Below are 23,096 nucleotides of genomic sequence, written 5' to 3'. Positions count from 1 at the left end.
CATGAATTGAAATGACATATCCACAACATATTGTAAAATTCGTTCCGACATCTGGTTAAACTGGCAATTAATTTATAAGTAATCATGACTAAATATGTAGGTATAACCAGCATGTTTTACGTACATTTCATGTATGTAAAATATCATAGCCGCTTGGCAAAGACGGTTGTTGTGAGTCGTTTCCCCTAAGACAACCAATCAACACACAGTTTGAATTTCTTGCCACTGAATTTCATCCAATGATAACCCAGCTTGTATCAACGGTGCAACGTTGCCATTGGCGACGAGTACTGCGTTCCTTGCTCTCAAGCATAGCACAGAGCGTTAAGGTATATCAATCGCGTTACAACGCTTTGCGAGTTTATTTCCGTTATAAAACAAATACAGAAAGCGCTTGTTTCGGGTATATTGAGGTCACAGCGTAGATCTTGTACAAGATAAATTAACCAAAGTAGACAGTTGACGTTGGAATAAATCGTGTTAGCCAATTAGCTTGCTAGCGAGCGTTAGCACGGTAGGCTAATCTCCTTGCTTTACATGGTTAATCTCTTTTCACCAGTCATCTTCTAATTGTAAGGATGGAAACGCTACCAACAAGCTGCGACTAGCATACATCTATGTTGGAGTATAACCTTGTTGTCACTGTTGGTTTATGGCCGGATAACCCACCTGCAAGATTTGCTTCAAAGTTTTTTCTTCGTAAGATAAGACAACCTGTGGAGAGAGGATGGACGTCCAGCTTAATCGAGTAGATTATATGCAGGTAAAGTTGCAAGTGTAGTAAGTGGTTTATTTGTTAACTATATATTTTTGTTACTCTGACAATGTATGTAAACTCATATTTATCAGAACGTTTTTCTTAGAAAACTGTCGACAGTCAGGTCTGATAACATTTGCTCTGCTTCATCCTTGTAGGTTGGTGTAACATCCCAGAAAACCATGAGACTGCTTCCAGCATTGGGGAAAAAGGCAACACAAAAGGTATTGTAATCTCAAAAAAGAATGGCTATAATCTTCAACAGATTATTTGCGGTATTGTTGTCTAACATCAGCAGTTTGAATGATAAAATATTATAATGACATGGTTTTGCTTGTCCTCTCATGTTTCAGGTTGCTATTGCTGATCATGACGGTATACTGACATGTTTTGGAATGAAGAAAGGAGAGGCTGTGGTAAGCATCCTGTTTAAGGTATTTTTTTCTTACCCCGTAGCCATTTGGGTCTAAATGTGTCTAACTGCCAGAATTTATCTCCCTGCTTCAGCCTGTATTTAAAACACTACCTGGCCAGAAAATATCCAGAATGGACCTTGGAGGAGCTGCAGGAACTCCACAGGAGAAGATCTTTGTTTGTTCTGGTTCACAGGTCCGAGGATTCACCAAGAAAGGCAAACAGTTCCTCACGTTTGAAGCCAACCTCACTGAAAGCATTAATGCCATGTAGGAGCCTTAGATAACCATTTTTGATTCACCTAAACTGATTTATTGCAACATTTACTATCGTATGATTTATTTTTTTACATTGGGTGTTAATATTTTTCTAGGCATGTCGCAGGAGCAGATCTTTTTGTATGTGCAAGTTACATCTACAACCACTACTGTGACTGCAAAGACCAGGACTACTACCTTTCTGGAGACAAGATCAATGATATCACATGTTTGTCTTCAGAGAATATGGCTGGCATTGTTCCTGTCCTGGCATGCCAAGACCGAGTTCTTAGAGTCCTGCAGGTACCCCAGTATTATATTTAACTTTCTGATTTTAATGGAGTAAATTGTTTTGCCTTAGACGATTACATTTATTTATTTTTTGTTCTTTTTTATTCTGCAGGGATCAGAGCTTGCCTATGACATTGAGGTCCCTGGTCCTCCATCTGTCTTGGAACTGTACAACAAAGAGGGAGGCAAGTTGGAAAAAAATGGACATGCAGTTGCTTCATGCAGAATTAATTTTCACACATAACTTCGAATATTTCTGTACAGGAGAGGAAGTCCTCTATGGAACCACAGATGGCAAAATAGGATTGGTCCACATTGGTACAGGCTCAGCCGCAACCAAATGGGATATAGACAATGACAAAAAGAAAGGAGGTATGTTTTAATGGCATTACCAGACTTACATATACAAATCAAATCATTGACTCATGAAAACCACATCAACCACTTTACACAGTGAAGGAATTACTTTGCAGGAGGATAACAGCTTACATGATAATATCTTGTTTTGCAAACTATCTGTTTGACTGCACGCAATATCTTAGTTTGTTCACTTTTTTGTCTCCCATCAGGGATCCTGTGCATTGACACTTATGATATTGTTGGGGATGGAGTAAATGACATCTTGGTGGGAAGGGATGATGGAACAGTTGAGGTCTATGGCTTTGAAAGCACCAATGAGCCCGCATTACGCTTTGAGCATGTGAGTTTCAGCACCACAGACATTCATTAATTTGCATGCAGGATGAATTTACTCACTATGATTGAAGTCTTCTGATACAGAGGAAAACCTTTCTAGAAATTCAGTGTCTGTTTGGTTTTCAACTTAGTATGTTCTGATGTTTAGGAACAGAGATGTTTGTATTTATTAGTAGCTTGTGGAAATTCTTTGTTATATTCAAACTTAACATAAAACCAATAGCCTGTTTTTCTGTTACTTTTAAATACTAAAATCATCTTAAAACAACTATCCTTAAAATGACATGGAATATCATATTATATACTTAGAACAAAAAGCATGTGTTATTTTTCTGTGCCCCTTTTTATGATGTCCAAACTTATAATTTTTAGATGACAATAATGATACAGCTCTATGATTTCAGGTGTTGTCAGAGAGTGTGACTTCTATCCAGGGTGGCTGTGTAGGGAAGGAGTCATTTGATGAGGTCTTGACTGCTACTTACACGGGTAAGATCTAAACTACAAACAGTGGACCTCATTCACCAACTGATGGTGTAGCTCAGTGGGTAGAGCAGGCATCCATACACAGAGGCTGTAGTCCTCAATGCACTGGTCTTGGGTCATTCCCGTTCTCAGTGCATGTTTGGTGCACATCTTTCCTAATATTTTCTGTCTCTCTCAAGCTGGCTTATCAAATGAAGGCAAAATACTCAAAAATAATCTTTTAAAAAGACTTCTGCAGTTTATGAGAAAAGTTGGAAAAAAAAACTTCCAATGAAAAGTTGTCTTATTGGTAATTTGTCCTTAGCTGAAAACAAATCTTAAGAAGACTCAAAACCTCTTTTGTGTTTAGCATATTGGACATTGTTTGTGTTTCATCAGGGTGGGTGACTGGTTTGACCACAGAGCCACAGAAGTCTGAAGCTGGCCCTGGAGACGAGATAAGGATGAGTAAGGAGACCCAGTCCAAAGTAGAGGCTCTCAGGTATCAGCAAAGTATCTTACATTTCATCTGATTATAAGAATTGTCATTAAATTTATTTTTTAAAGATTTTTTTTTTCGTTATTCTTTAATTCATAAACAGTTTTTTTCTGTGATTTTTCTGTTCATGTTGGCATAGTGCAGCTGGCTTTTGAAAGCATGTCTGTGTGACACTTGGCATTTGGCCCATGTGTATTTGAACTGACTATGTTTTTTATTTCTTTACAATAAAGAATATCAAAATATATTTCATGTATTACCAATGAGCTAGAAGGCATCTGTTCTTTGGTTTTCCCTCTCCTTCCCTTATAGGGCAGAGCTGGAGCAGCTGCAGGTGAAAGTCCTGCAGGGCCGTGAGCAATACCAGCAGACATCTCAGTCCAGCACAGCTGTCTCTGCTGTTCCGTTCTTCAGCATCAATGACAAGTTCACCCTCTCTCAAGACGATGCCAGCTACAGCCTCACTCTGGAGGTGCAGACTGCCATTGACAATCTGCTGCTCCAGGTCTGGTTATTCATACAGTCCTTATCGCTACAGCCTCTGGTGACAGAACAACTTGTGCTAAGAGACTGAGCGCATAATAAACAAGTACTACTCTGCATTTCATGCTGCAGAAAATGTAAAACATAACTTGAAAAATAAAAATAAAATAAAATAATAATAAAATAAAAATAAAAATAAGTCTTGTCTGCAGAGTGACGTCCCCATAGACCTGCTGGATGTGGATAAGAACTCAGCTGTTGTCAGTTTCAGTGAGTGTGATTCAGAGGTGAGCTGAGTAAACTGTTTCTACATAAGACAAAAATTGTATACCAATTTATTCCAAAACCTACTGCTACTCCAAAAAGCCTGACTCCCTGACTCTGTTGACAGCAGCCTAATGGGAACTTCCTCTTGGCCACATACAGATGTCAGGCTAACACCACCAGACTTGAGCTAAAGGTAACATATGCAGCAAAGCTCTTCTTTTTGCATTTATAAATGCTTTGACATCACAGCCAACTTTGACATAATCTCTTGACCAAGAGAATAAATGTTAATGTTGGAATATATCAGTTTTAATTGTTTGGTATTTTTCATCTTTTTTTATTTTTGTTTGTTTTCAATTTGAGTTTAGTTTAAGTTAGTTTTTACTGCGGGTTTTTTAGTTTAGTTTTCATTGTGTAAAAATGCTTCATTTTGGTTCAGTTTTTATTAGTTTTAGTTTTTTTCAGGTATATTGTATACTTGCTAGGGGCCAGAAAAAATCAAAATCATACAATCCAAAATAATTTCAAATAGGTTACTCTTAACTTCTCATTTTATTTATGATTTTTTTAGTACAACCCAAGACCTAAAATGGCTATGGTGTGAAGTCTTCTCATCAACAAGTCTTCAAGAAAATGCATATTTCAAAGATATTGAATGGAACAACAAATGATTCTTATAACATTCTGAACTGCTTTTATATAGTTGTGTTGCTTTTGGGGTCATAGTATTATTTGGTAATATTATAAATGCTCCCCAGCCTTGTATAACTTGAGCTTAGGGTAGGACTAGATAAGTTCTTAACTGCATCCTACACCCTTTTGGAACAGGAAGAGCCTTATTATAATTGATTATATTATGTTTAATGTTTTTGCTTTGCTTACCTATGTATTTATTTTGATTTTTTTATGATTTTTAAAATTAGACAAACAAATACGTAAATAAATGGAAGATAATGGATGTTATCTTTTTTATTACTATTTAGGTGAGGTCCATTGAAGGACAGTATGGGACCCTGCAGGCTTACATAACACCCAGACTGCAACCCAAGACGTGCCAGGTCCGAAAGTATCTGATCAAACCTCTTTCCCTCCACCAGCGGACACACAGCATCGACCAGGACAGGTAAAGATATCAACTTAAAAAAATCCACTTTTAATTATATTTTTTAGGGGCTTATTACGATGGTTTGTTGATGTGGAAAACGCCAGGATGACTGAATTTTAGCACGCATTAGATAATTTCAAATTGAAATGAAAGACATGTTCTCAATCAGGTTTGATCTCAGAATTTCTGTAGTTCATTACAGTTAATCCTCCAATTATAAGATTCTACTGTTTTGCTTTCGAAAATGATATTGTTTCATTTTGAATTGTTGTCTTAAGCTAAAGGTAATTAAATTCCTGTTTGGATACAGACCTACAAGAAACAAGGAACTTTGGGCAGATCAAAGATTATGGCATTAACTCAACCACTAAAAAATGAACTTGTTATGGATTAAAATGTAAATAGGGGAACAATCAAAGGTACATTTTTGATAATGCTAGTTGCAGATGACTTTTGACTTGTCTACTAAGCTGTCTGTGAGTTTTGTAAGTGAACTCAGACATTTAAGGAGCAGTGGTGGACTTATTTTACATCGCTGTGGCTGCAGGGAGGCACTGCAGTGCCTTAACCAAAGTGTGCTGAAAAAATTAAAGCAAACCATGATTTATTGCAGTTAAATGATTTTTGCTGAGAGCCCTGGAAAACACAATTCAGTCAGGTAATTTGGAGAATGGAATTGTGCATTCCAGCTCTGTTTGAATACATACAATCATTATTAAAAAAAAGTTATAAAACATAAAGTTATTAAAAATGTATTCTGCATTTCTTTACAGAAAACCTTTCAAATCATGCCACAAGCATAATGCAGGTTAGAGTATGTAAGTGTCACGTGTGCAAAGAAAGGTGAAGTGTTGTAGAGTTATCTCTCTTAAAAACAGAATTTCATTTTGTGCCATTTATTTTGAGGGTAGTAACACACAAATCAGTTCAGAGTGTTTTCAGTTTCATGATTTGGACTGTAAAAAGATATTGATCCATCTGTTTGTCTTTTTGCCCTTCATACAGGCCCATGAACAGGCTCAGTCTGGTGGGACAGTTCAGCTTTGCAGAGATCCACTCATGGGTGGTCTTCTGTTTGCCAGAGGTGCCAGAAAAAACACCAGCAGGAGAGAACATCACTTTCTATTTCAATAACACTTTTCTTGGGACACAGCTTGAAGCCACCTACTGGTAATTGTAGCACAAAGTGAAATAGCTTCTCCATGTAGTGTGAATAAATCTGTAGAGCTGTGAAACAGCTGACAAGAGTTCATAAAATCTCATATCCTATCTAAGGTTTCCCTTAACATTTTACTTCTATAAAAATTAATGTTTTTTTCCGGAATTTGTCATTTTAGCAAAGGAGAGGGTCACTTCAGGTCAGAAAACATCTCTACAATCTCCATACTGAGTGATGTTCTCTCTAAAGAAGCTACCAAGAAGAAAATCAATCTGAACATATCATACGGTGGGTGTTTTATCATTTGCTTGCATTGACAGCTTTTGTTCAAGGAAAGATCTCCAATAAAATAAATTCTGTTTAACTGACATGCCTTTTTTGTTCATTTATCTTATAGATATTGACGATGACTCAGTGAGCCACACCCTGAAGATGATACATCCAAAGCTGGAGTACCAATTGCTGTTGGCGAGAAAAGTTCAGCTTATCGATGCACTTAAAGTAAGTATTGATTCATTTTGTCACCCCACAGGATAAATCTTTCCAAAACAGTTTCAGTGAATTGTTCCTGTCTATGAAGACAGTCCCTTCTCACGCTAAAAGCCTCAAGTCCTCAGGGCTATTTAGAGAATGTTCATCACTTCTGATACTTACATCCTCTCACTTCCTCTTTGATTACTCGGATTGGTAGGAGCTTCAGGTTCATGAGGGGAATGCTGACTTCCTAATCCCAGAGTACCGCAACATCTTGGATGAGTCTGCTAATCTCCTGGAGGAGTACAAGAAGCAGCCGGCACACCTTGAAAGACTTTATGGTATAATATTTTCATTGTATTCCACTGACATTCTTATCATTATCAGCAATTCCTTCCTTATTACCATGCAGTGTGCTGATTTTTAAAATCTTGTTAGTGCATTAATACTAGTGCATCTCAAAAAATTAGAATATCATGAAAAAGTTCAATATTTTTTGTCACTCTTTTCTGAAAGTGAAAACCATATATTATATAGAGTCATTACACATAGAGTGAAGTAATTCAAGCCTTTATTTCTTGAAATGTTGATGATTGTGGCTTACAGATAAGAAAACTCAAAATTCAGTGTCTCAAAAAATTAGAATATTGTGAAAAAGGTCAATATTGGAAAGTCATGGTGTCACACCTTAATCAGCTGATGAACTCAAAACACCTGCAAAGGTTTCCTGAGCTTTAAATGGTCTCTAAGTTTGGTTCAGAAGGCTACACAATCATGGAAAGGACTACAGACTTGACAGATGTCCAGAAGACAGTCATTGACACCCTCCACAAGGAGGGTAAGCCACAAAAGGTCATTGCTAAAGAAGCTGGTTGTTCACAGAGTGCTGTATCCAAACATATTCATAGAAAGTTAAGTGGAAGGAAAAAGTGTGGTAGGAAAAGGTGCACCAGCATGAGGGAGAACCGCAGCCTTGAGAGGATTGTCAAGCAAAATCCATTCAAGAATTTGGTGGAGCTTCACAAGGAGTGGACTGAGACTGGAGTCAGTGCATCAAAAGCCACTACATACAGACGAATCCTTGACATGGGCTTCAAATGTGGCATTCCTTGTGTCAGTCCACTCCTGAACCAGAGACAACGTCAGAAGCACCTTACCTGGGCTGTGGAGAAAAAGAACTGGACTGTTGCTCAGTGGACCAAAGTCCTCTTTTCAGATGAAAGTAAATTTTGCATATCATTTGGAAATCAAGGTCCCAGAGTCTGGAGGAAGAGTGGAGAGGCACAGAATCCACATTGCGTGAAGTCCAATGTGAAGTTTCCACAGTCAGTGATGATTTGGGCTGTCATGGCATCTGCTGGTGTTGGTCCACTGTATTTTCTGAAGTCCACAGTCAACACAGCCATCTACCAGGACATTTTAGAGCACTTCATGCTTCCTTCTGCTGACAACCATTATGGAGATGCTGATTTCATTTTCCAGCAGGACTTGGCACCTGCCCATACTGCCAAAGGTACCAAAAGCTGGTTCAATGACCATGGTGTTACTGTGCTTGATTGGCCAGCAAGCTCAACTGACCTGAACCCCATAGAGAATCAAGAGGAAGATGAGAGACACCAGACCCAACAATGCAGATGACCTGAAGGCCGCTATCAAAACAACCTGGGCTTCCATTACACCTGAGCAGTGCCACAGGCTGATCGCCTCTATGCCACGCCGCATTGATGCAGTGATTCATGCAGAAGAAGGCCCAACTGAGTATTGAGTGCATAGAAATGAACAGACTTTTCAGAAGCCTGACATTTCTGTTGAAAATATCCTTTTTTAAATTGGTCTTATGTAATATTCTAATTTTTTGAGACACTGAATTTTGGGTTTTCTTATCTGTAAGCCATAATCATCAACATTTCAAGAAATAAAGGCTTGAAATACTTCACTCTGTGTGTAATGAGTCTATATAATATATGGGTTTCACTTTCAGAAAAGAGTGACAAAAAATATTGGAACTTTTTCATGATATTCTAATTTTTTGAGATGCACTAGTATATCAGAAAAACCCGTCGAACACCAAACTTAAAGTTCTACTTTACAGGCGTACATTGTCTGAGAGGAGCTTGTCAGAGTGAGGTCAAGGTTGCTAATAACTGTTCTTTTTCTTCCCTGCAGGAATGATCACAGACCTGTTCATCGACAAATTTAAATTCAAAGGCCAAAATGTGAAAACCAAGGTTTCCTCTTTGCTGGAGATACTTGATAATTATGACTTAAATTCTCTCCTAGACTTTTTCAGTGAGGTATGATGAAATGTTTATCGTAGGCTTTATGTTTACTTGTCATCAAGGATGTTTATTTGTGCTGTTATGTATTGTAAATATAAAAATGTTATTTTATGAGAACTACTAGCATTGTAGCAGTGTCAGTGTTACTCTGTCATACTAACATGTTGATAATATTTATAATAACTGGTGTTTATAGTGTCATTTTGATAGCATTTAAAATGAGGTTGCTGATACTAATTCAAGGAAACATTGCAAGAATAGTTGAAGTTCTTCTTTATTGCTGTTTTCATAGATGATATTTTAATGACCAAATATCAGCCGACAAAAGCACAGAAAGTTTATGTTTATTATAATGTCAGCACTGTGACTTTCCTCTAAAATTAAGAAGTGGTATGAAAGGAATAGAAATACAACAGTTTTATTATATAAAAAAGCATATATTACATTAAAGTTGAATGTTAAATAACTACACAAAATGCTCAAACCTCATTCATAAGTGATCAAACCATTTTTTTTTACAGTGAGTCTGTCAATTAAAGCGTTGTCCTACGAAACCATTTACATGCTGTGCTTTCCATGATTACCTTTTTTTCTGAAGGTTTTTCCTCTTGAAGCATAATTGATAAAGAAATTCTACATATAAAGATGGCTCATCACTATCAAACAGCAACAAACAATGACACTAACTATGAAGTAATGTTGAGGTACTTTTCCATTTTACACTGCTCAGCTTTCTGTAACATTGAAGACAACGGTTCCAGTTGATTAAATGTCATGTAGAACTTACTATTAAACCCACCAACAATGTATGAACTGTTTGAATATTAAAACTAGTTTTATCTGAATAAGCTAGATCAGCCTTTCCCAAACTTCAGTACACTGCAGCCTAATTTTAGATCTGAAAATCTCCTGGAGCTCACCAAAATAACCCTTGTACAACTGATATATGACTGAAATATTTATTCTCTATCATATTTTGTTTAATAAACAGGGAATTTTAATGCAAATGTTTTGCTTTCATACACATTAACACTACTAAAAAAAGGTGGTTGTGGGGTCACAGCCTACAATTAATGAGCCATGGCCATGTATTTTGTTTTTATCTGGCATCTGCAAAGTCACTTAAATTATCTTTTGTGTTATTTATCTCTGTAAACATATTTTTTGGCCCAGCAGCAAACTATTCCCAAGTAGTATTAGTGTCTATGAAGACTGATAAATCTTAAAACTGGAAAGCAAGTGTCATAAAGGAGGGTAACAGTAAAGGAGGGTAAAGGAGTAAAGGAGTGGGTAAAGGAGGGTCAACAGTTGATAAAATGTGACACTGGTTATATACTTAGTAGCAGTTAAAGCTTCTAGTGGTGTTTTGTTACCTCTGAGATGGTTTCTAGTTATTGTAAATTACCTCTCATGGCCCATCTGGTGGTAAAAAAACCCTGACTGGAAAGACAAATAACATTTTGATATTTGATGAGCAGCATATTTTGTGAACAATTTTGTAATTCTAAGGATCTTTGGCTGATTATTGAAAAATGAAAGGTTCCATAAAAGGTTACATACCAGCAGCAGTTATCAGTACTACATTAATAGCATCAAATCAATGATAACGACATATTTTATTTATATAGCACATCCAAAATAGACATTTCAAAGAGATTTAATTTAAATCAATCAATAAATAATCATACAAGAATAAGACGTATTTAAAAGACATAACAAGTAATCAAAATACATCTTTTTAAAAAACATTTAAATAAGTCTTAAGTAATTATACATTTGCTGTAGGCAGTCTTATTGGAAGGAATTAAATTCAATGTGTTTGATACACTGGTCAATATCTTTCCACAGCGTGTCTTTCTTTCTATATAACGTACGTCTTTGTGTGACTTTTGCTTCTTAATGTGTCAAACCGGTTTTGAATTTGCAATCAAATGAACATGTGCTCTCTCGGCTTCCGTACAGCCGAAACGTCACGAACTGAGCGGCCTGTGATTGGTTTGTTTCAATCCTCGCGGGCTACTTGAACTGAGAGAAAGCAACATCTCTACATGTCTCTGGGTAAATGGACCAAGGCTAGCTGGCTTATTTGCAGGTTGGTTATTTCGAAACTGACTAGTATGGCAACTTAAAACGCTCTTTATTTATTGTAGATACTATTTAGCCAGCTGTGCATTTTTGTTTTTGTCTGCACTGTTTTTAGCACTACAGTTCTAAGTGTTGTTGCCATCTCAACAGCCTAGTTTTGAACCATTCTTTCACCTTCCTCGGCAAGATAGCAGCTAATGCTAGCCTCGATTTATCAGTCCATACGTGATCTTTTGAAATTTAGAGATATTTGAACTATTTTCATGTCCAAGAGCACACTAAACTGGTAGTTCATTTGGAAGCAAACGCATAGAAACTAGAGTTTTTGTTCGAGTGAAACATGTCAGGCGCTAACAGGGGACAGGCAAGCGCGGCTAGTGAAAATCACAACCAAGAAAATATGCTGTCAAGACTGAGAGGCTCGCTAAAAGCCCGACCTGCTGCAAACGAGAACCAAGAAAACCTTCCGCCTAAACAAGCAGGCAACAGAACCGTGCTAGGAGCCCTGCAGAACAACCAGAGGAGCAAAACCCAGAACCAGCGCGGCTCCAAACAGGTTGGTTTGCTAAATGGCTTTCATGCTTGAGCTAGTGTTTGCTAATGCTGACTGTAGTCAAGATGGGGGGCCATTGTAGGTTTTGGAGGCAACTAAAATAAGTTATTGTCTTGCACGTTAACAATGGCCAACTTTAACGTCTGGCAGTACTGCACGTTATCTGTACGCTTATTTTTCACAGGCATAAATGCGTTTTAGACGTGTCTGTTTCAGGTTGTCCGCCATTTTAATGTATCCCTAAATTGACTTCAGGCTGTTCCTTTAGCCCTCTTCTGTAAAACCCCGAGTTTCTTCAGTTTTCTGATGTTATCAACATTTTGTGTCCTTGCATATTTTTGCAAGTTACTGAATAGTGTAATATCAGTTGCTTTTTGACACAAGGCATCTGAGGTAAAATATAGTCCCAATTCATTTAAATTTGAATGTATCAGAAAACTTAAGAAAACCCACAAATTGCAAGCAAAATGTGAATGATCAAATTACAGATGCCTTGCCAAGATATCTGCCATATTTTAAACTGCCGGATTCTCTGTAAAGATACACATAGAATTGCCTGATTTTTGGTTGCTTGCTTTAATTATCTGTAGTTTGATCTTTACTAGCATTGGATTTTAAATTGCAAATGCTTATCACCCTCTGGTACAATACAAATTGCTGCTAAATGAATGGCAGAAAATAATTTCCCAATCCTACTACATTACTTTACATTTCATTACTTGTGCCAGTGTGGTACAAGTGCATTAAATGGCTCATTTCTTCATGGAGTTCAGCAACCCTCATATGTACACTCTGATACTGATATTTTCTCTGCTTCTAGGATTCATCACAGCCCCTGTCCTGTAAAAATGAAGATTTTGGCAAAAGCTGCTTTGAGAAACCCTCTGCCAAGCAGCCCTCTTTCCAGATCCATGTGGATGAGCCTGATGGCGCCCCTGCCAAAAAGCCACAGCCTGTGGTCGAAGCTGTCAAAGCAAAGTCCATCGCTGAAGAGTCTCCCCTCACGATCAACAATGCAGTGGCACGACTCAGGCAGCCGCTGGCTACAATTGATATTCCATCGGCAATGGATGTCAGCTTTGGTGGGTTGTTAATGCTAGAGCATTCCCATTTGACTGCAAAAAAGCCTTTTTTTTCCTTTGTTTGAATGAATAAGATTTTAACTTAAGAATGTTTAAACCCTTATCTGGCCAGACTCTCCCATGGACATGTCTGTGGTGGAGGGGGAGGAGAAACCAGTCAATGTTAATGAGGTCCCAGAATATGCTGCTGAAATCCACACGTATCTGAGAGAGATGGAGGTGAGAAATTGGGGATATGTTTCTTCCCCCTTACTTTATATAACTTGCCTTTTGACTTTAGTGAATTACAAAAGCATCACAATTAAATGTTAAGACATAGCGATAGTAATCATGGCAGTGTAGTATGAAAACATTTTTCTGCCTCACTTGTGTTACACAGGTAAAAACCAGACCTAAAGCTGGTTATATGAAGAAGCAACCTGACATCACCAACAGTATGCGAGCCATTCTAGTGGACTGGCTGGTCGAGGTTGGAGAAGAATACAAGCTCCAGAGCGAGACACTTTATCTGGCTGTAAACTACATTGATAGATTCCTCTCCTCAATGTCTGTTCTGAGGGGGAAGCTTCAGCTGGTTGGGACTGCTGCTATGCTGTTGGCTTCGTATGTATTTAACATTTCAGGTCTTAACATCGGTGCTCAGTCATTTGTCTGTATGAAGTGACTTTATCTTTCAAATGCAGGAAATTTGAAGAAATCTACCCTCCTGAGGTGGCAGAGTTTGTTTACATCACGGACGACACCTACACAAAGAAGCAAGTGTTAAGAATGGAGCATTTGGTGCTTAAAGTGCTCTCTTTTGATCTGGCAGCACCAACAATCAACCAGTTTCTCACTCACTACTTCCTTCATCACTCGGTTAGCAAACAGGTGGAGAACCTGGCAATGGTAAGCCTGCTACAAGTATTCAAGCTATTAAGTCTTTTACAGCCAATATTTGAGACTAGCTAGCAATTTACACGTTCTGGTCCCTACAATCTCTCCAGATATGCTTAGTAATTGTTTTTCTCCCCTCAGTATCTCAGCGAACTCAGTTTGGTTGACTCGGATCCTTTCTTGAAGTACCTGCCATCACAGACTGCTGCTGCAGCCTACGTTGTAGCCAACAACACGGTGACTGGTGGCTCATGGGTAAGTACTAAAGTTTAACTTGTCATGTTAGTTTCTTGACAAACCTAAAGTACAAGCGCCAAAGTTCTGAGTTTCTGATGTTTGTGAAAAGTAATTGACTCTTTCTCCCCCTCAGCCCAAGTCCATGAGAGAAATGACTGGCTACTCCCTCGAGGATTTGATGCCATGCATAGAGGATCTGCACCGACTTTACCTCAATTCTCCTCAGCATGCCCAGCAGTCTGTTCGGGAGAAGTACAAGGGCACAAAGTAAGAAGACTGCTAGTGATAAACTTGCTTTAGAATGTACTTGCATACATCAACATGTTGGCATAGAGGCTTTGGATTAACTTGTGCTTTTTTGTCTCTAGGTACTGTGAAGTTTCCCTCATTGATGCTCCAGCTAAACTGCAGCTGAACTGACTGTTCCCCCTTTCCTTGTCTATGTAGATTTGTTCCCCTGGTCGTTAAACTTTTTTTTATAATGTGTGCCACAATTTCATGTCCTGGCCCGCTCTTTTTGGAGTACAGCCAGATGTTTAGAGTTTTAAGAATATTTTTATACATTCTTACCAGACGCTACAGTTTTGGTTAATCAAGCAGTTTTAATGGTTTGGCTTTTTATCAGACAAAATGGAAAGGTATTCATCATGCTTTGATCTACAGTCTTAAACTGCAATCTGCAATTTTCTAGTTAAGGTTGAATTGATCTAAGCAGTAAGCTATTACCTATTGGCCTCATGGGATGGATTAAAGTGTTTTGTCTGTCATTGAGTCAGCTGTGTCATTACATCGGTGTCCTCAAGGCATTTTCTGCACTGTAAAATATGGCTCTTGTAAATAAAAATCCATTTAAAGTAAGACTTAATGTCTACACGTCTATGATCACATGAGACTCATGGGGGCAGCAGAGGACAAGTTTTTGGCTCTTGAAGATTTCAGTAGATGCATGGGATATGAAGAGTTAATTTTACAGTAGTAGTGGGGTCCTTTTCTCTGGCGTAATTGTTAATGTATAAAGAAATTACTTGCATACAGAGCAGAAAGGTCTGAATTTTTCATCTATATTAAAAAATCATATGGTTTATTGATTTGGGGTGCCAGCCCTTTTGTGCTTGTATTTTTGCCTGAGGCTTTAAAGTCAATCTGGCTGAATTCTTAAATGTATAAACAAGTATAGATTCTGTCATTGCCTGTTCAGGTGTGGAATTAAATGTTAGAATAAAAGGATTTTGGCTGCTGTTTGAAACTAATTTATTTACTGGATTCTGTCACAATTTTACAAACACATTTAAAATGCTTCAACCTAAAGTACTTAAAGGCATCCACAATTGCATGCACTCTGGTTAGTCTTGCATTTTAAAATGAGATTTGGCAATATATCACATGAAAACTTTTGATGCAAAAGCAGGAGTCACTGCAATAGAAAAGAAGTGTGCATGTTATATTTTAATTTGTGCACAAGGAAACAGGATTTGAACTGGGTTATATTTTGCATCTAAATGCATTTCCAGGACACTAGCATATGGTTTTAATGTAAATTCAAAGTGGGAAGTCATTTGAGGATGGTGGGTAAGAGTCAAATTTAAAGTTAAGATTCTTCAGTTAAACCTTAGTGTGCTGTTCTTTCCAGCAACCTAGAGCAATGGTTCTCATCCTGGGGGGTGCAAGATTCCATCTAAACAAAGCCTGTTTTTAATAAAAATTATATGCATGAAATTAAACAACATAAAATATGGTCTTTTAGGTGAGATTTATGCTGAAATCAAAGTAAAGTTGAAAAAACTTAATGTTAGTCTGCACATGACCATTCTTGTCTGCATTGCTTGCTGCATTCAACTATGCCTCAACCACCTGTCGGTACAATGGGGGTCTCCAATCTCGCAACTTTATTTTGGGGGTCCTGGGCTGAATAGGATAAAAATCCTTGACCTAGAGTAACATGAAATGATCAATCCTGATTATTTGATCAGGGCAGAGTACATAGTCAACCATTAAACTCATAAGCACTAGTCCTATTAAATTCAGAACATTTTATTTTGAATGTGAAGCATGCAACAAACAATGAATCTTTGGCATGGAACAAAATTTGATTTGACAGTGTGCTTTTAATTTTCATTATCAAATCTGCTTTGTTGGCATGAACAAGTCAGTCAGCTTTTAATCAAATCAGTCAGCTTTAAATTACGTTTGGTCACAGCATGGCTTTACAGACAAAGAAAATAAGCATATAGAAGTGATCTGTGATGATTTTATAGAAAAATATAAATCTTTATTTTAGTCTGTTTCATTAACATCTGTAAACTCCTTAGGGGAGCGTAAATGTAAATATGCTGGAGTCGGTGGCATAACCAACAGTGATTTAAATCCAGTCCATAATCAGCCAGCAAAAGCATCACAAGCAATTATACACAGAATAAAGTGGGTTAAAAGCAATCTATTGCAGAGCATGTTGCCTTGAGCCATTGTTTTAGATGTAAGGAAATGTATAAACATGCAAACATAGGTTGCCCCTTTCTCTGCCCACGTTATTTTCAGGAAATGACAGGAAAGGCGTGACATTTTCTTCTCATTCATCACTGATTTGATTTTCTCTGTGAAAGTAAGGTAAAGGCAGCCAGTGGTGTTGAAGGCATCTCGCTCCCTCTCTTTCTCTCTCCCCCTCTCTCTCTCTCTGGTGATAAATTGGGAGGCTGGCTTTGTGCGGAGCCTGACAGGAGACGAGAAGCAAAACACAGCCCAGCTGCAGAAAGATTTCCACCATTTCACTGAGGAGCAGCTCAAAGACCATGCTCACACTTTTAACAGGTTTTGCTTTTTGACTCACACAGCTCTCTTACTGGAGGATTAAACCATGGGAACAGATGGGAATTCTATAACATAACCAAACCTGTTGGATATCTGAGAAAACAATGACTCTTGTATCACAGCATCTGTGTCACCCCTAAGAAGATCCAAGTCTGGGGGAAAAGTGTTTTCTGGAAGAGGTGGGGAGGGCGGGTTGCTGCCTAACCTGATGCCTGCTCCTAAAAAATTTCTGGTGGCTTCCACCTCGCTGCCACTGGCTCTGGGCTGGGGCTGGAACCTGAGCCTGTATGTGGGGATGCTCCTTGGACTTCTGACACTGATGATGCTCCTTCTTTGGATGCTCCTCAAACAGCTGAGCAACTCGGTGGGAAAATCTGTGCTGCAGCCAGTGCGCTCCTTCAGACAGCCTCGCTTTGAACACAGGTTTCAGTGTGTGTTGTGAAAAAAACAAGGGGACAATTCTACCAAAACACTGCCAGGACTGAGGCTTGTTTGGGTGCTTTAATGTGCCTTTGCAAGTGCATGTGAGAAAATGTCTTTAAAAAATGATTTGTTATGGACTCAAGCCCTTATATTCTCTCACAAAATAATAAAATCTGCTCATATTCTTTGTAGAAAGCTTTGTCTGTTCTTTTAACAGCTTATTGTGTCTACATATCTTTTCTTAGACTTGAATGACACAAGAAGTCAGGCTTATCTTTAGTAATTATTTTTTTTTGTCTTGCTTGAACTAATTGTTTTTGTCCCTCAGATGAATTTACACAGCTGAGCTGAAACATTTAAATGGCAAAGAAAAGGCACAAACCAAGATTAAATCTGCATCTTGATTCATGCTGATTAAAGCAATGCTTTCAGAGGGTAATTTGCACTCCTCTCATCTCATTGGTGAATTGGCAGGAGGGATATTGAGAACAGCCGATGACAAATATGAAAAGAACCTTGTGTACCACATGGTTTCTCGACTCCTCAGGGGAACAAAGTAAATGAGACCCCCAAGGCAAAAGGCTAATATCAACAGCCAAAGCCAACAGATTCAATACTTAGTTCATTCGTATTTAAAAATGGTTTCTTGACACAGGCAGGGGATATTTGACACTTCTCACATCACACAGTATGACTCAGGGATTCAAAGTCTTCATGTATTTTAGTCTTATGGCTGTAGTCATTAGTCAGAGGTGACCAGGCTGTGTTTCATTGAACAGTCTGAGAGGAACCAATAGCCATTTGCCCAGAGGGGGGCATTTTAATTAAAAACTGTTGATTTCTTCATGCACTATAACAGACATGGCTCAGACAGAGTGCTTCTGTGTGAAGCCCCAGTAAGGGATAATATACAACAGGCTTGTCATTATTGCCAAAATAAGCCTGACCTTGTATAATCATTATTGTTTCTCCAGGGGGGTAAACACTGACATGTTTCTTCAGGGGGTGACGCCATTAGCTCTCCTTAAAACATAGATGCCAGTTCTGGTTTTATATAATAAGCTCCTCTTTTAGGCATTAGGTGTTAGAGCTTCTAATGTGTTAATGTAGCCTCTGCTTAAATAATGTTCTACAGCTTGTTTACTCCCTATATGGGACTAAATACTGCTGCTACTAGTGATTAACACTGGTCTTTATCATAATATAGTCTTTATTATAATAATAATTATAATTAATGATAAATATGTGTCTTACTATGAGAGGCCACAACAGAGCTGGTCTAAACCTACCCTCTTTTTAAAGTGTCTTAAGATAACTTTAGTTATGAATCGGCGCTGTAGAAACAAAGATTGATTGATTGGTTTACTTTTTCAGAGTGTGCCAAAAGACATTGACACTCATGTTTCTGTACTATAAATTACAATTTAAAGGTACCCACAAGTTAGCCCAGCTTAGCAGAAATAATAAAAAGACCAAAAATAATTCTAGTTTAGGACTGACACAAGCAGGATTTTTTTCTTTTTTTGCAAACCTGGGATAGCTATCAGCTCATTTTAGCATTAAAAAATTGGAAGATGCCTAACACGACTCTGGTTTATCAAACTAGCAGCCTCTTAGCTTAGCTTAGCTTGGCTTGGCTTGGCTTAGCTCAGTTATTACTTAAAGCTGTAAACTTCCATATACCATAGCATATATGGCAGGTACCATATATGCTGCTGACTACAGACTGGGAGATTGATGGTTCAAATCCTAGTCAGGTCCTAAACTTTGGATAATAGTGTCTGTAACAGCAGGAGTGCTGCATCCATTTCCTGAGAGGGGTGTGGTCAGGGGCAGAGTCAGACAGCTAATAACCATTTAAAGCCACAGACACAGAAACCGCTCGTTCTGAGAGGGGCTGAAGCAGAGGGGGTTTTAGAAATGCAAAAATCCAATACTGGAGGTTTTTTTTCAGCAACAAACTTCACAGGCATGTTTTGGGGACCTCTGAGAACAACATAAACTTGTCTTAAAAGGGTAAAATATGTCCCCTTTAAAAGTGAAAATGACACTTTGCCTATTTAACTTTGAGCTTATCCAAGCTAACCATCTCTTTGTGCTAAGCTAAGCTGGCAAAACTATCTAGCTTAAGCACCAAAAAATGTAGGTGTAGCAGTTCAGCTCTACTTCAAGTGAGAAAAAATTGACCTAAAGTTATCCCCAAAGTTATGTTTTATTTCCTTTGTTTAATCCACACAAAACCAAAAATGTAGATATGACTGCAAAATCTGTTTGCTTTTGATGGGAACCAAAGCTAGCAGTTCATAATATTTCCAGCTTTGGTGCCAAGCTTGTCTGGCTAGTAGGGGGAGTAGTGGACACAGCTTTGTGTAAAGGTAAAACCACTTAATTTACATCTCATTTAGCCTGCCTTTTTTCTGTACGTTAACTTTAAATTTTTAATAAACCATTTGCAGAAATTTTGGCTTTTTTGTTTTAGCCACTGTCCATTTTTAGCTAGCTAGACTGGCTATGCTAATAGATAACTAGTAACTTCATAGCTTAGTTTAAGCACTGCAGAAAGCTGGATAAACTGGCTTTTCCACCAGTAAAATCCAACTACCATTGCTTCTGGAGCACCATAATATCTCCTGTTTAATTCATTAAAAGGTAAATTTGCACATTAAGTCAGTTCTTAACAGTTCATAGCCTAACACTTGTTTCCAACTTCTGCTAGTCTAAACTCAGTGATTTTGAAGGGGGACCAACCTATCAGCTTAGCTTAGCTTTAAACACTGGAAACAGGTTTGGTTAGGTGGTTTGGCTCTGCCCTGGATGTTGGCTACCTGATCAGTACCTGGTGTTAGGTGTGCTATCTGTTGTTTAATCCCTCCAGAAATACAGTGTAGGCAGTAGTGGGTCCACACAGAAGTAGGTTTACTCTTAAGTTATAAACTCTTTATTGGGAACTACAACACAGTCAACTGAATTTAACGTCATTGCCCTCGTATCCCATGCAGGGATAGGAGTGAGAGGCAGGCTCAGTTGCTGTGCTCGACAAATCCTGTCGTCCTAATTTGCTGCCCTTTAGCAACTGCTTTTATTAAGATGTGAAAAGATCTAAAATTCAAAAGGGGGTCACTTTTCAGATGTATTTTGTCGGTATAGTTTCATTGCCCTTATTTATCTTTGCCCCTTTCTTTTTGCCACATTAAATCAGTTTTTGCTGCTTTCAGTGCATTTTTGCTACTTCTTTTTGCCAATTTTTGTCCTTTTTTTTCCCCTTTTCACCAGTTTTGCCTCTTTTATCCTGCTTTTTGCAATTTGCAAATTCTTTTCCTCCTGTTTTTGCCACTTTTCACCCATTTAAGCTGCCTTTTGCCATTTTGCCTTTTTCCTCCATTTTGCCACTCTGCCGCTTTTTGCCCCTTTTTCCCATCTTTTTTGCTGACTGCCAATTTTAGTCACTTTACACTCATTTTTGCCACTTCTTTTTGCTGTTTTTTGACCATTTTGCCAACTGTAACTCATTTTTTTGTCACTTCTCACCCATTTTGCCATATTCTTTATTCATTTTTAACCCTTTTCACCCCTTTTTTGCTGTTTTATTACCATTTTTCCAGTTTTAACTCATTTTTATTGCCACTATAACCCATTTTTTCACCAGTTTTCACCACTTGGACTGTGGCTCATGTAAAGGTATATTTCAACAATTTGGCTCTCTGGTTAAGCTGGGTTAAGTAACACTGATCTAGAGTAATGGTAATATTTAGAAGATACAGCAATAATAAACACAAAGTTTAAAACATGAATCAGGCAGGTTATTAAGTTATAAGCAAAGGGATGATTTAGTAAAAGTAAAATTAGGCTAGGCTCACCAATTTAAGTATGTTTAAAGAAGAAATTTAAAAAAGAATACTGACTCAGCTGTCTATGGCCAGATCAGTCCACGGTTTTGCCCCCCTTACTGCAAACTTGCTGCCCCCATTTATTCTCCGTCTGGTAGTTGAAATGACTGGCAGACCTCTGTCTGAGGAATCTCAATGTACATGTTGGCTCATATGGTAAAAAAAGGTCAGAGATATAGCTGGGAGCAGGCAATGAAGGGCCTTAAAAGTAATCAGTAATGGTTAGGGTGTTAAAATTAGAATCTTATTACACTTCCCTTGGAAAGTGCTCCTGTAAACATTTGTCAGCCCGAAAAACACTCCACTCTCTCTGAACTATTTCAAACAGGAAATCTTTAGGGATATTTCATCAACAGTTTTGTCCACAGGTTATTTCAAACTAATAACACTTCACATGTCTGCTCCTTTCAGCAAGAGAGCCTACAGATTAATGAGGTCTGACACCATGAAAAGATCCCATAGCTGCACGTTTTCACCTCTGTTCTTGAGCTGAAATAGCCCGTATCCTTTGGCACTGCGTTGCCATCTGTGGCTTCTCAATCCTCCTCTAATAAACACAGTGCCATATTAGACTTTGAATATAGCACATAGGCACAGGTCCAAAAAGAAATCCAAATGAAGTCAGACTTGAAAGAGCCACAGCAGCTAGTGAGACAGTGCCCTCTGAGTGGTAGATACCTGCTGGGCTTATCCTGCCGATGGTGAAGAGTCAGCCTCTGCTGAAGAAAAGATGAGAGATGGGAGAGATTGGGATGTTGTTTTCGTCTCATATTCTTTGTCCATTTTTGAGCCGTCGGTTGTAGAGACTTGTGAGGGAGAGATGAAAACACCTGCTTCAAGATACTGAAATATAAATCAAGGTAAACTATGAAAAATACAATTGCACAGTTGAGATGTTTTTCTTTTGGTGGCTGTTTTGAACATTTTGAAAAGAAAATTCTCATTTTATGCTGGATTACCAGTGAATTAATTCTTGTCAAGTCATGGTGGACACATTTCATGTTCCTTTCTCCTTTGATTGATGAGTTCATTCCATTAATTAACAAGATAATGAATTAGCCTTGGGCAGAGACTGTGAAGCTCTGATAGCTAGTTTTTTCCACTCTCTTGCTATGCCTATCCAAAGGCTACCAGCATGTAACAATAATAATAATAATAATAATAATAATAATAATAATAATAATAATAATAATAATAATAATAATAATAATAACAATAAAAATAATAACAATAATAATAATAATAATAATGACAATAATAATAACAATAATGACAATAATAATAATAATAATTATTATTATTATAGTAATAATAATAATAGTAATAACAATAATAATAATAACAATAAGAATAATGATAAGAATGACAATAATAATAATATTAATAGTAATAACAATAAGAATAATGATAATAATGACAATAATAATAATAATAATAACAACAACAATAAAGACAATAATAATAATAGTAGTAAAGTTATTATTATTATGAAAATTAACAATAATAATTGTCACAATAATAATAACAATGATGATGATAATAATAAAAAATTTAGTAGTATTAATAGTAATAAAATAATAATAATTATAATTATAATAATAACGTAATATTAACGGTAGTAATAATAATAATAACAATAATAATAATAATATTGATAATAATAATGATAATAATAATACAACTACTACCAATAATAATAATAACAAATATTCCTAGACTGACAACTTTTAAACATATCCACCAAGACAAGTGGTGACTTGGTGCTTATGACAAAAGGATGCTTACATAAATGGAGGGTAATTGGCAAAAGAAGAAAAATGCATTGATTTAGTAAAAAGAAGTTAAAGTAGGAAGCATGAGACAGAACTTACAAGAAATTGCACCAAAATGACGCATTGTTTTTGCACTTTTCTAAACAGCCATTTGATAATCTTCATTTAAACATATTGCCACTGAGAGGCACAAACCTCCATCTCCAAAACTACTTATTTTCAGGAAATGA

At 37.4% G+C, this 23,096-nt stretch overlaps 2 protein-coding genes across 3 annotated transcripts; both read left to right on the top strand.

Annotated features, from left to right (window-relative positions):
* The first annotated feature begins 275 nt into the window (after window positions 1–275).
* Window positions 276–10,066, top strand: bbs7 (Bardet-Biedl syndrome 7). 2 transcript variants are annotated; one of them, XM_041796959.1, is made up of 19 exons: window positions 276–763; window positions 916–981; window positions 1,111–1,173; window positions 1,265–1,440; window positions 1,545–1,731; window positions 1,832–1,904; window positions 1,984–2,091; window positions 2,289–2,419; window positions 2,820–2,904; window positions 3,280–3,382; window positions 3,692–3,884; window positions 4,075–4,149; window positions 4,257–4,322; window positions 5,113–5,252; window positions 6,240–6,404; window positions 6,572–6,681; window positions 6,791–6,894; window positions 7,085–7,208; window positions 9,034–10,066. In XM_041796959.1, exons 1-19 carry the CDS (start codon window positions 728–730, stop codon window positions 9,165–9,167), a joined length of 2,139 nt encoding a protein of 712 aa, XP_041652893.1. In that variant the 5' UTR covers window positions 276–727; the 3' UTR covers window positions 9,168–10,066. The 2 variants fall into 2 exon arrangements, with proteins under 2 accessions (XP_041652893.1, XP_041652892.1); XM_041796958.1 differs by having other exon boundaries at window positions 4,254–4,322.
* A 1,118-nt stretch (window positions 10,067–11,184) lies between these two features.
* Window positions 11,185–14,839, top strand: ccna2 (cyclin A2). The gene is made up of 8 exons (XM_041798056.1): window positions 11,185–11,787; window positions 12,605–12,866; window positions 12,979–13,085; window positions 13,246–13,469; window positions 13,550–13,754; window positions 13,884–13,997; window positions 14,113–14,246; window positions 14,348–14,839. The coding sequence occupies exons 1-8, from the start codon at window positions 11,572–11,574 to the stop codon at window positions 14,397–14,399; spliced, it is 1,314 nt and encodes a 437-aa protein (XP_041653990.1). The 5' UTR covers window positions 11,185–11,571; the 3' UTR covers window positions 14,400–14,839.
* The last annotated feature ends 8,257 nt before the right edge of the window (window positions 14,840–23,096 follow it).

The sequence above is a fragment of the Cheilinus undulatus genome, linkage group 10, assembly GCF_018320785.1.
Source record: "Cheilinus undulatus linkage group 10, ASM1832078v1, whole genome shotgun sequence".
NCBI lineage: Eukaryota > Metazoa > Chordata > Actinopteri > Labriformes > Labridae > Cheilinus > Cheilinus undulatus.
The sequence above is the reverse complement of the archived record's forward strand: the minus strand, read 5'-3'. Positions and strand labels throughout refer to the sequence as shown.